Source organism: Odocoileus virginianus, chromosome 26 (assembly GCF_023699985.2).
Source record: "Odocoileus virginianus isolate 20LAN1187 ecotype Illinois chromosome 26, Ovbor_1.2, whole genome shotgun sequence".
NCBI lineage: Eukaryota > Metazoa > Chordata > Mammalia > Artiodactyla > Cervidae > Odocoileus > Odocoileus virginianus.
This window is the reverse complement of record NC_069699.1, coordinates 5260607-5274176: the sequence shown is the minus strand read 5'-3', so window position 1 is coordinate 5274176 and position 13570 is coordinate 5260607. Positions and strand designations below refer to the sequence as shown.

Here is a 13570-nt window from a genome sequence, read left to right as displayed (position 1 = left end):
GGATACTTTTGGAAAAAAAAAAACCCAGTTATTTATTTGACTGCACCGGGTCTTAGTTGTGACACTTGGAATCTTCAGTTATGACCGTGTGAACTCTTTCTTAGTTGTAGCATGTGGGATCTAGTTCGCAACCAAGGATCGAACCCAGGTCCCCTGTATTGGGAGTGCAGAGTCTTAGCCACTAGACCACCAGGGAAGTCTCAAGAAAAGAGGGTGTTTTGGATTTCAATTTTTTTATCACTTCAAATCCTGACCTTGTCATTTCCTAACTGTTTGAGACTTTGGATAAGACATTTTAATAGTCCTGAACCCTAGTGTCCTCAAATGGGAGGTAGTTATCATGCCCCCAGAAATGTGGTTGTGTTGGAATTAGACTGTTGGTTAAATGCATATGATGGTTGTGAGAGGTGGACCATAAAGTGAGTGGAGTGCTAAAGAATTGATGCTTTTGAACTGTGGTGTTGGAGAAGACTCTTGAGAGTCCCCTGGACTGCAAGGAGATCCAACCAGTCCATCCTAAAGGAAATCAGCCCTGAATATTCGTTGGAAGTACTGATGCTGAAGCTGAAACTCCAATATTTTGACCACTTGATGCAAAGAACTGACTCACTGGAAAAGACCTGATGCTGGGAAAGATTGAAAGCAGGAGGAGAAAGGGACAACAGAGGATGAGATGGTTGGATGGCATCACTGACTCGATGGACATGAGTTTGAGCGAGCTCCAGGAGTTGGTGATGGACAGGGAGGCCTGGCGTGCTGCAGCCACTGGGTCACAAAGAGTTGGACACGACTGAGCGACTGAACTGACTGAAATGCATATGTTAAGCCATCTGTGTTTGCAGCCACTGCTTCTTCCAAAGAGATGGAAGCATAAGTTATTGATGGTTCTGACTGCTCAGAATGTGGGTGAACAAAGGTAAATGACAGTCCTTTAATTTTTCTTATATAGAAACATGTTGATGAACTTGAAATTTCATCCCTTTTCTATCATAACTTCTGAGGCTTTTGCATTTCAAAGCCATAAATACACAATAAATAGTAATACACGGACTTCCCTGATAGCTCAGCTGGTAAAGAATCTGCCTGCAGTGTGGGAGACTGAGGTTTGATCCCTGGGTTGGCAAGATCCCCTGAAGAAGGGAAGAGCTACCCACTCCAGTATTCTGATCTGGAGAATTCCATGGATTGCATAGTCCATGGGGTCGCAAAAGACTGAGACCACTGAGCGACTTTCACTTTCACTACATAATAAAGTTTAAAAACCCTCCCTACCTGGTTAAGGGGACAACATTTGTATCTTTCATTTAGGGGTTTGTGAAAGTTGTATTAATATTTGTCACATTTTTTCTTGTTTGTGACAATCTATCAGTGGCTGCTTTGTAGGCGGCTAAGGAGCATTCCATTGTAAAGAGTTAATAAGCACTGGGGATGAGGCAGTCATCAGCACACAAAAATGCCTTGTCCTCTGGAGTTTGGGGTGATAGAGAGTGACTAAGCAAAAGAAAACAAACCTGTGTTATGTTCGTAAGTTCAGTGGAGAAAAATAAAACACAGAGTAGGAGTGTTGGGAGGTTGTGATTTTTTTGTTTTGTTTTCCTAAGGTTGTGAGTTTAAATACAGTGGTTAGGAACAGCTTAGCTGGAGACATGATATTTGAGGGAGGTTGGGAGGAAGCTTAGGTAACAGACTTACATAAATTTCTGAAGAGAGTGTGTTCTAAATGGGAGGGAACAGTGGATCAAAGCCTTGAGGTTGGAATGTTATATTAATAATTAGGTGGCAAGATAACAATACTGCTTTTATGCATATTGCCCTGTGAGTTATTCACGGGACCTCTAAATGGGAATGAGCAATAAGTAGTTGAGCAGCTGAGACTGGAAGGAAATCTGAGCGTCACTGGATTATAGGTGGTACTGAGGTCTTGTGTGGAGATTCTCTTGGAATTGTATGTAGAGTGCGGAGAATAGGGGTCTGAAGGAGGAACCCTGGGAAACAGAGATGTTGGATGGGGTTGGAAACCTTCCAGGAAGACTTAGGGCCGACCACTGGAGGCAAGTGGGAGAACGGCAGAGGGTGGGGCAAAGGACAGGGCAAAGGACAGTCTTTGCCCTCTGTGCCTCCTTTCTCTCTCTGCCAGCTCCCAGCCAGAGCAGCCTTTGAGTCCAGCTGCCTCCACCCCTGCCCGTAATACCTAGTTCAAGCCTGCTTCTCGCTGGCATTCCACTAATAGTCTAGCAAGTCCCCTACGTGTGAACAAGTTCTGTTCTGAGAGCTCATTCATTAAGTTCAATTTGTTCCTAAGTACAACAGAGTTAGCCTAGGTACCCAACTAACAAAATTGTCTATAGAGTACTGTGCTGTAACAGGTTTATAATACTTTTCACACAAATTATATGTATGGAAAAAATAAACACAAAAAATAAAGAGAACATTTAATCTTATAGTACAGTCCTTTGCCTGCAGTGCAGGAGACCCAGGTTCGATCCCTGGGTTGGGAAGATGCCCTGGAGAAGGAAACAGCAACCCTCTCCAGTATTCTGGCCTGGAAAAGTCCCATGGACAGAGAAGCCTGGCGGGCTACAGTCCATAGGGTCGCAGAGTCGGGCACGACTAAGCGACTGATACTCGTCACCATGTGCGGTGGCGCGGTGCAGCAGCTGGCATGCAGGGTCTGTGCTGAGTGAAGAGGCAAGAAGAGCTACTGACTGGAGGAGGGAAGGGACGGGAGATGGTAGAGCTGAAGGGTGTTAGCACTAGGAGACAGAGCAAGCTGCAGTTTCACGCATGCCTGATGTTGATGGAATGCACACTCACATTTTTGAAAGTTTGCAACTTGGAGGTTTGTGTGTAGGGGACTTACTGTATCCAATCTCCTTACTCTAAACTTAACCTTTTCAGTCACCCCTCCACACTTTTGTGATAGCAGTCTTTCTAAAATGCCTAAATACCACCAGTGACTCTTCAGGATAACATCTAACTATCTGAGACTGGCGTAGGGTGCCCTTCATAATCTGGCATTCCCTCTTTGTCCTCACCTTCTGGCCCCTTTCTTCCTCACATCCTACGTTTCTTGCTTTCAAATTATCTGTCTTTTCTAGAAGGACACTTCTTTGCCTCCAGGCTCTGCATGTGTTTTCCTACTTCTTGGAATGAGTAACTCAGTATGGTTCATGAACACTACAAGTTTTGACTGAAGTGTTACCTTCTCTTCCAAACGCTTTTTGACTTCCAGGCAAAACCAGAGTCTTCCTTTGGGCTGGCTTCCTGGTTGTTGCCCATCTCTGGTGTAGTCCTAATGACAATATTTTGAAATCATATTCTGTTTGTTTTTCCCTCTCCAGTTTATGAGCTCATAGGACAGCAGCTTTGACCTGTGGCTCTTGTATTCCTAGTGCTTGGCTCATTGTAGTAAATGTCTGTGCAGTGGTTCTCAAAGTGTGGTCCTTGGACCAGTAGCATCAGCAACACTGGGAGCTTGTTAGAAATGCAGATGTGTGGGCCCCACCCCACGCTTACTGAACCTGGAAGCCAGGAGGCGAGGCCCAGCAGTGTGTTTTAACAAGCCCCCTAGGTGATGCATTTTTAAGAACCATTAATCCAGTGAAGTGAATGATGGTAAACAAACTCTGATCTCACGAAAGTGAAGGAGAGCCCTTCCGCTTGTATACAGACCTTAGAAAAAGGAAACAGCCACGCTATAGTGATGGCTGCAAGAGCTTAGAATCGTAAGTATATGTCCTTATGATTGACAGTATATAGATGTGTGTGTGTGTATTTTTAATTCATTTATTTGACTTCTCTGCATGGCATGTGGAATCTTAGTATCCTGACCAAGGATCAAATCTGTGCCCCCTGGATTGGAAGTGCAGAGTCTTAACCACTAGTTGTTGTTCCCTTGCTAAGTCATGTCTGACTCTTTGCAAACTCATGGATTGCAGCATGCCAAGCTTCCCTGTCCTCCTCTATCTCTCAGAGTTTGTTCAAACTCCTCTCTGTTGAGTCGGTGATGCCATCCAACCATCTCATCCTCTTCCATCCCCTTCTCCTTTTGCTTTCAATCTTTCCAGCACCAGGGTCTTTTCCACTGAGTTGATTCTTGGTATCTTCACTCTCCTCTTAAACGTTAGATTGCTAGGGAAAATCCCACAGTTGATAATGTTGTTGATATGTTGGGGGAGCGTGCAGTTTCCTCATTCTGTCTCACTGCACCAAAAATTTGAAATGGCAGACCAGTGTTACAGCTTGGTTACAGCTCAGTTTTATTTGGCAAGCAAAGGAACATACATCCTTGAGGCGTGAGGTGGGCCGACCCAAAAGAAGAGAGGGGCTCAGTCTTGCTCCTCTTTTTATATATGTTTTCTCCTCCCCTGAGCCTGCCCTGTGTAAAATGGGCTAGCCAGAAGGGCTGTTTGTTTCACCTGACGTTCTCACTCTGGTCCTCGGATTTTCTTTCATTCCTTTTTCTTGGGCTTTTCCTTTTTTTGTCTTTTAGCCATTGCCATTTTTGACTCCATTTTCCTATTCTAACTGCCTAACAATGTCATGAATTTGGAGTTCTGACCTGATACTATTTACAAGTTAGAATTAGATAAACTAAAAGGAAGACAAAAACTTATAACTTACGGAATCACTCATCATCTCACCATAGATGACCAGATTATCAGTGATTATTTCTAACTGATGTTATTGTGGTTTTATTCTTTTTGTTTATGCTTAAGATCATCTGCAAGTATATTTTTTATTCAGAAATGTTTATATATAAAATATATATTTGTAATGTTTAAAAAAAGTTGAAGCTAAAGTTTTCTTGACCCTTCTAAACCTACCCTTTCACTTTCTAACATCTGAAATGGAAATTAAAGAGATAAGATAAATCCTGGGTCACATTAAGTGAAGTTTTACCTGACGAATTACTGCCTATATTTATGTACTTTGAAAATATAGTGCCTGATGACTTGTATCTACTATTATACCACCACACAGAATAGTCTCACTGCCTTAAAAATCCTCTGATCATGCCAAGGACCGTCTTTAAAAGCTAGTTTTCCTAGATCTCACTATGATTTAGACTGTTCCATGTCTGTTGCTCATGCCCACTTAAGTGACTAGATATAAATTCTTAAATTTTGTTTTATAGTTCTTGAACTACAAAAGCAAATTATATAGAGACTTCCCTGGCAGTCCAGTTGTTAAGACTCTACACTTTCAGTGCAGAGGGTGTGGGTTTGATCCCTGATTGGGTAAAATCCCACGTGCTGCACGATGCAACAACAAAAAAAAAAAATTATAAAGTAAATGTGATAAAAACTGTAAAACTGATAACATTCAAATTAGTAATCAGTATAACAAATGATGTTTTGCTGAAATTAAGTAAGTTTAATAGTAAACTGAACTCTGTGTTTTCATTTTCACTGGTTGAATTTATGAGTTCTATTTTAAGTGTGATCACCATGGAATGCATGTTATTAGCATAGTTATTACTGTTTTCAGCCCAGTTTGTTATTTTGATGGACTCTGTATTTTGTTGTTTTGTCCTCACCACGTGGCTAGTGGGATCTTAGTTCCCTGACCAGGGATTGAACCCAGCTTCAGGAGGGGAAGCACTGAGTCCTGAACACTGGACCATCAGGAAATGCCCTTGGTGGATCATTTTAATAATTTACTGCAAGAATAGTACTGAAAAATTAGTACTCTTTTTAATGGCAAGTTCTTTATTGCTTAGGTAAGGCCACACTTACTGCCCTCCTGGAAATAGTTTTCTTCCAGGCATCTACTTAAATACAGATTTTTTTCCCAGTTCAGTCCAGTTCAGTTGCTCAGTCGTGTCCAACTATTTGCAACCCCATGAACCGCAGCACGCCAGGCCTCCCTGTCCATCACCAACTCCCGGAGTTTACTCAAACTCATGCCCATCAAGTCAGTGATGCCATCTAGCCATCTCATCCTCTGTTGTCCCCTTCTCTTCCTGCCCTCAATCTTTCCCAGCATCAGGGTCTTTTCCAGTGAGTCAACTCTTCAAATCAGGTGGCCAAAGTACTGGAGTTTCAGCTTCAGCATCAGTCCTTCCAATGAACACCCAGGACTGATCTCCTTTAGGATAGACTGGTTGGATCTCCTTGCAGTCCAAGGGACTCTCAAGAGTCTTCTCCAACACCACAGTTCAAAAGCATCAATTCTTTGGCGCTCAGCTTTCTTCACAGTCCAACTCTCACATCCATACATGACCACTGGAAAAACCATAGCCTTGACCAGATGGACCTTTGTTGGCAAAGTAATGTCTCTGCTTTTTAATATGCTATCTAGGTTGGTCATATCTTTTCTTCCAAGGAGTAAGCGTCTTTTAATTTCATGGCTGCAGTCACCATCTGCAGTGATTTTGGAGCCCCCAAAAATAAAGTCTGACACTGCTTCCACTGTTTCCCTGTCTATCTCCCATGAAGTGATGGGACCGGATGTTATGATCTTAGTTTTCTGAATGTTGAGCTTTAAGCCAACTTTTTCACTCTTCACTTTCATCAAGAGGCTTTTTAGTTCATCTTCACTTTCTGACATAAGGGTGGTGTCATCTGCATATCTGAGGTTACTGATATTTCTCCCAGCAATCTTGATTCTAGCTTGTGCTTCTTCCAGCCCAGCATTTCTCATGATGTACTCTCCATATAAGTTAAATAAGCAGGGTGACAATATACAACCTTGACGTATTCCTCTTCCTATTTGGAACCAGTCTGTTGTTCCATGTCCAGTTCTAATTGTTGCTTCCTGACCTGCATACAGGTTTCTCAAGAGGCAGGTCAGGTGGTCTGGTATTCCCATCTATTTCAGAATTTTCCACAGTTTATTATGATCCACACAGTTGAAGGCTTTGGCGTAGTCAATAAAGCAGAAATAGATGTTTTCCTGGAGCTCTCTTGCTTTTTCGATGATGCAGTGGATATTGGCAGTTTGATCTCCGGTTCCTCTGCCTTTTCTAAAACCAGCTTGAACATCTGGAAGTTCATGGTTCACGTATTGCTGAAGCCTGGCTTGGAGAATTTTGAGCATTACTTTACTACCACAATTGTGCGGTAGTTTGAGCATTCTTTGGGATTGCCTTTCTCTGGGATTGGAATGCAAACTGACCTTTTCCAGTCCTGTGGCCACTGCTGAGTTTTCCAAATTTGCTGGCATATTGAGTGCAGCACTTTCACAGCATCATCTTTCAGGATTTGAAATAGCTCAACTGGAATTCCATCACATCCACTAGCTTTGTTTGTAGTGATGCTTTCTAAGGCCCACCCGACTTCACATTCCATGATGTCTGGCTCTAGGTGAGTGATCACACCATTGTTATTATCTGGGTTGTGAAGATCTTTTTTGTATGGTTTTTCTGTGTATTCTTGCCACCTCTTCTTAATATCTTCTGCTTCTGTTAGGTCCATACCATTTCTGTCCTTTATTGAACTCATCTTTGTATGAAATGTTCCCTTGGTATCTCTGATTTTCTTGAAGAGATCTCTAGTCTTTCCCATTCTGTTGTCTTCCTCTATTTCTTTGCGTTGATCGCTGAGGAAGGCTTTCTTATATTTCCAGGCTATTCTTTGGAACTCTGCATTCAAATGGGAATATCTTTCCTTTTCTCCTTTGCTTTTCATTTCTCTTCTTTTCATAGCTATTTGTAAGGCCTCCTCAGACAGCCATTTTGCTTTTTTGCATTTCTTTTTCTTGGGGATGGTCTTGATTCCTGTCTCCTGTACAATGTCATGAACCTCCATCCATAGTTGATCAGGCTCTCTGTCTATCAGATCTAGTCCCTTAAATCTATTTCTCACTTCCACTGTATAGTCATAAGGGATTTGATTTAGATCATACCTGAATGGTCTAGCGGTTTTCCCTGCTTTATTCAGTTTAAGTCTGAATTTGGCAATAAGGAATTCATGATCTGAGCCACAGTCAGCTCCTGGTCTTGTTTTTGCTGACTGTATAGAGCTTCTCCATCTTTGGCTGCGAAGAATGTAACCAACCTGATTTCGGTGTTGACCATCTGGTGATGTCCATGTGTAGAGTCTTCTCTTGTGTTGTTGGAAGAGGGTGTTTGCTATGACCAATGAGTTCTCTTGGCAAAACTCTATTTTCCTTTGCCCTGCTTCATTCTGCACTCCAAGGCCAAATTTGCCTGTTACTCCAGGTGATTCTTGACTTCCTACTCTTGCATTCCAGCCCCTATAATGAACAGGACGTCTGTTTTGCATGTTAGTTCTAGAAGGTCCTGTAGGTCTTCATAGAACCATTCAGCTTTGGCTTCTTCAGCATCCGTTTTTCCCAAGCATCTTTTAAATACTGGCTTCCTTGGTGGCTTAGCAGTAAAGAGTCTACCTGCAATGCAGGAGGCATAGGTTTGGTTCCTGTGTTGGGAAGATGCCCTGGAGTAGCAAATGGCAACCCACTCCAGTATTATTGCCTGGAAAATCCTATGGACAGAGGAGCCTGGCGGGCTACAGTCCATGGGGTCCCAACGAGTTGGACACGACTGAAGCGGCTGAACAACAATAGCAAAGGCTACACTTAACTGCTATAAAATGTTGGGAAGTGGTTTAGAACCAGTAGGACCAGGACAGTTGAAAACAGCTTTGACTTCCCTGGGACACTTCTAAGTTTGGCTTGCCACTGCTCTGTTCTGTCTGCATCACCTGGCCTTAGCTTGGCACCAGGAGGATGATAAATACCAGTGCACAGGTGGGTACTGCAGGTTCTTGACAGCTTTGACATCTAAAGATAGTTAGAAGATCCAGGATATATATAATTTCTTAAATGCTAACATGAAAATTGAAAATAACTTTGAAATTCTCAGAAAACTCATGAATCTGTAGAAATAAGTCCTTAGATCCAAGAAATACACTTTTATTAAGTACTAGTGACATATTGCCAATAACAGATTAAGTCCATGAAATAGTAACATGTAGTATTTAAAAATCACAATATTAAACCTTTCTAACCTCCCACCAAACCATCAAATATCTGGCCTAGGTTTAAGCTTCTGAAATTTGTGCCAGGTTTAAGTCACATGATTTCTTGCTATTAATATTTTTTAAGCCTACAGTTTTTGTCTATCCTACATTCTCTGTACCCTTGTTCTTGCTTAACTCACTACCCCCGAGTTACTCACCGCTCTCCTTTGCTACTTACTTCTTGTGGCTTGGTGATCTGGGTGAGGCCCGTCGCAGGCCCCACAGGCACTGGGCCGTTTTTACCTCTTACCCTTCCTTCACGAGTGGCCCTTGGGTGTGTGCGCGTGATGCCCCCTGGACCAACTGGAAGTCTTTACCTGAGCATCTTCAGACTGAAAGCTGACAGAGTCTTGGATTCCTTGTAGATTGAATGAGGACGGCGTAAGAGTTGAGCTTCTTAAAAGATAGGCACAGAGGAGATCATTCTTAACAGAAGAAATAGAGGCTGAACACCAGGAGTGGAGATACTGGAGAGAGAATCATGGAGGTGAAGTCTGCATCTTCACCCTGTATAGTTACCTAGTCATCTTCCGGCAAATTACCCTTTTGGTTGAAGCTAGTTCCAATTGGGTTTTCACTCGGCACACTAGAAAGCATCCTTAAATAGTCCACATTATAGTTTTAAAGATCTGTCCTTTTTACAGGTGAAGACGGAGCTGGAAAAACAAGCTTAATAAGAAAAATTCAGGGCATAGAGGAGTACAAGAAAGGAAGAGGACTGGAATATTTGTACTTAAATGTTCATGATGAAGACAGGGACGGTGAGTGTCATTTACTTGTATTAATTTTTCTGATGTCTGTCTGCAGGTTGTGCTGCTGTCCATATGAATGTTAGTCTCTGACTTTTCTTAGTGTCTTTTTTTTTTTTACCATGGATTCGTACTATCTCATGCCAGTCAGTAAATAGTTTAGGGCATACTTTTATTGATTTGGGATTGGGATTCACATGGTGGTATTTTTAAACATCTTAAGGTATTGATTGGTGTGTGAACCTCAGCTTTCTCGCTGACCTTGAAGAATCTGTTTTTCAGTTCCTTTTCTCCCCTGTTTAGTGAAATAAGAGTATTCTGTGAATATTTTGCCTTCCTTTTATCGTCTTCTCATTTTTTGACAAGAAAATGTCATCTACTTCCCAGCTTTTTTCATCTGATCAGCCATTTTTATCTTCTGTAGACCACTTGCTTTCTCATTTTTGTATATAGTATCTTGAATATGCATGGCTCTATCTTCTGATGGTAAGAATAGAAACACGATTCAGTCTGTGGTTGGGATTGAGAAATACAAAGTGGATGATGCTCATTTTCTGTGTTGGCAGTTAAATCATTTTCTTGAGTGTTTGTTAGGAATCAACTGAATTGGTAGATGTCACCTAAGTAGTTGAACCTTGCCAGAGGAGACCTTTCCCGTGGAGCTGCCCTAAAATACCAGGTAGTATTGCGAGTTGGATGATGAAATGACTATCTTGTTGCCTTGGTAACCTTTTTTTGTCTTTTGCAGATCAAACAAGATGTAATGTATGGATCTTGGATGGAGACCCATATCACAAAGGCCTCCTTAAATTTTCACTGGATGCCATTTCTCTGAAGGACACTCTAGTTATGCTGGTTGTTGATATGTCAAAGCCTTGGACTGCTTTGGATTCTTTACAGAAATGGGCAAGTGTTGTTAGAGAACATATTGACAAATTGAAAATTCCTCCTGAAGAAATGAAAGAAATGGAACAAAAGTGTGAGTAGTCTAGACAATACAGATTTCGAAGACAAAATTTCCTAGTTGACTTTCATAATTGTTAGGAATTTTTGAGTTTGAAAAATGTTTAATGAAGGAAACATAATGTGAGTACTGCCTTTGAAATTCAATTTGGATGACGTGCTAGATTTTAATATAGCTTTACACTGGAAACATAAACATAATGGCAGACTCTTCTGAAGAGATGCCCTTTCTTCTTTGCCAAAAGGCCGTATGTGTTCATTTGCAGAGCAGTATTTCAGGATGAAAAATTCTGAATCTTTCTACAGCTGCTCATTTTCAGTAGTTTAGTTTCTTGATAAGTGGAACAATCTTATTAACCTTGTCAAAATGAAGTATGTCCATAAGGATGTTAACACTGTAATATAAAGATGTTAAGCTGGTCTTATGGTTTATGAAGTACATAATATATTTTGTATGTGCCCATGTAAGTTGGAAATTTCCATGGAAATTATGAAAATAATATGGGTCGTTTCTGGTAAGTTGTAAACCAGTCATCACAATTCTTTATTTCACCGAGAGCTCTTCGTATGTCAGTCTTGCACTTCGTTTAAGGAAATATGCAGATGGTATGCTGCTGTTCTTTGCTGTCGTTAGCTGATAATTTTTAGGGGAAATTTGACAGCTTACTGGAATTTATATGCATGGAAACATTAAAAACTTAAGAGAATGTATACCCTAAACCATTGAAAAAGATATCTCACTGCTTTTAATCTATATCTTTCTTTTCTTGTTGGCCATTGCCTATGGGGCTTTTTCCTACCTCTCTAAGTTTCTGCCGTAAGGTGGTTCTCAGTCTGTGGTCCCACGACCAGTAACGGCACAGCTGGGAGTTTGTTAGAAATATATACTCTCAGGCCCTGCCGTAGACTGCTGTGTGAGAAGCTTCTGGTGCGTGCTCAAACTTGAGAACCACGGTGAGGTTTCAGCCTCTCATTTGAAGGGCATGTAAAGGTGTGCATGGGCTTCCCGGTTAGCTCAGTGGTAAAGAATTAACCTGTGATGCAGAAGATACAGGAGACGCCCTGGGTTCGATCCCTGGGTGGCGAGGATCCCCTGGAGGAGGGCATGGTGGCCCACTCCAGTGTTCTTGCCTTGGAGAACCCCCATGGGTGGAGGAACCTGTCAGGCTGCAGTCCATGGGGCTGCACAGTTGGACCTGACTGAAGCGACTGCGCACGCATGCAGAGGTGCACACGCGCCCCTGTGTCCTGAGGAGCCACGGCCACTGCTCAGGAGGCCCTCTTCCTGACCTCGTGTCAGTGTGGGAGAGCTTCCTCCTCTGTGATCCTGTGCGATATTCCCTCGTACACTTCTTTTTTTTTTTTTTTTTTTATTTTTATTAGTTGGAGGCTAATTACTTTACATCATTACAGTAGTTTTTGTCATACATTGAAATGAATTAGCCATGGATTTACATGTATTCCCCATCCCGGTCCCCCCTCCCACCTCCCTCTCCACCCGATCCCCCCTCGTACACTTCTTATCCTGTGCCTTTAAACATGAAAATCAGTCATGTGGAAATCCCTGTGTGTATCTATCATTGGTTCCTTAAGAATTCCTTGAAGAGGAATTACTAAATCAAAGTATACTTTGTTAAGGCCGTTGGTATATTCACAGTAGCTTTTTTTAAGTGAAGGTTTTGATAGGTTTGCAGATGAGTTCTAAAAATTTATTAGTTTCAGTAATACCTTATTAGTTCTATGGGAGTAATAGAATAAATATGGCTCAAGATTGCACCTCGATAAAAAGACCTGAATAAAACGTTTAGAGAGAAGAAGTTAATATTAGAAAGTCATCTGGAACCATCTTTTAAATTGTGGACCCCCTGCCAACACACATTTATCTTTTCTTTTATCCTGTCCAGTGCCCTTTGTGAATTAACAGAGGAAGAGGGACAAAGCTCAGCTGTGACTTGCCCACAGTAATTTGCACAGATGAACCAGGCCTGCATTGAACCCCACTCTTTGGAGCCACTCAATGTTTATTCTGCCTCCTGATAATTAATGTGGGTCCAGTGTCCAGTATTTGTGTACTGTCTTTGAAACAGATTTCTCAAACCCTTTTTGTTTCTTACAAGACCAAGTACGAACTCTAGTGAAAAATATGTGTCTAGATAATGGCGGAAAAGCTACCTACTGAAATGAAAAGCTGTTTCTAAACAGTGTATTAAATTACCTTACTTTGATTTTCAGTGGTTAGAGATTTTCAAGAATATGTAGAACCAGGAGAAGATTTCCCAGCTTCCCCTCAGAGAAGAAATACCACGTCCCAGGAAGACAAAGATGACAGCGTGCTGCTGCCTCTGGGTGCGGACACGCTGACCCAGAACCTGGGCGTTCCAGTGCTAGCAGTTTGCACAAAGGTTAGTCTGCGTCCTGTGGGTTCTGCTGCTGACGTTAGCCTGAGACGGACAGCTGTTCACTTTCTAGGCTCCTTGTGGAGTTGACGCATTAGTTTCTCTAGGTAATTTCCAAACGAGAAGTAATAGTTTAAAATATTGAATGCTGTTCACATGTTCGCTTTGTGATCTAAATTGTAGTTTTTTTTGAAAGAAAGTGTTACTTCAGATGTTCTATTGTGATCAAATTTCATTTTCCTAATTCTGATTAGACTTCAAATTGTACAGTCAGTTTAGTAGAAAGAATTACAGGTAAGATGATGATTATCAAGTTTGTAAAATATTTTCCTGCATTGAGTTATATATGCTGATATCTTGATATATTAGGAGATTATGTAAAATGGACTTGATTTTAAAGACCTATCAGTGCTCATTATGTAAAGTTGATATGCATCTATCAAAAGCCTTTTATTAAAGAGATTCTGGTAGGGTTGCT

At 41.5% G+C, this 13570-nt stretch overlaps 1 protein-coding gene across 1 annotated transcript in view; it reads left to right on the top strand.

The window, feature by feature from the left end:
* DYNC1LI1 (dynein cytoplasmic 1 light intermediate chain 1) overlaps positions 1 to 13570 on the top strand; it is a 55723-nt gene that overhangs the window by 28886 nt on the left and 13267 nt on the right. The window contains exons 3-5 of the mRNA XM_020892126.2: positions 9629 to 9745; positions 10482 to 10712; positions 12929 to 13098. Of these exons, the coding sequence (XP_020747785.1) occupies positions 9629 to 9745; positions 10482 to 10712; positions 12929 to 13098 (518 nt within the window). The remainder of the gene's footprint in view (positions 1 to 9628; positions 9746 to 10481; positions 10713 to 12928; positions 13099 to 13570) is intronic.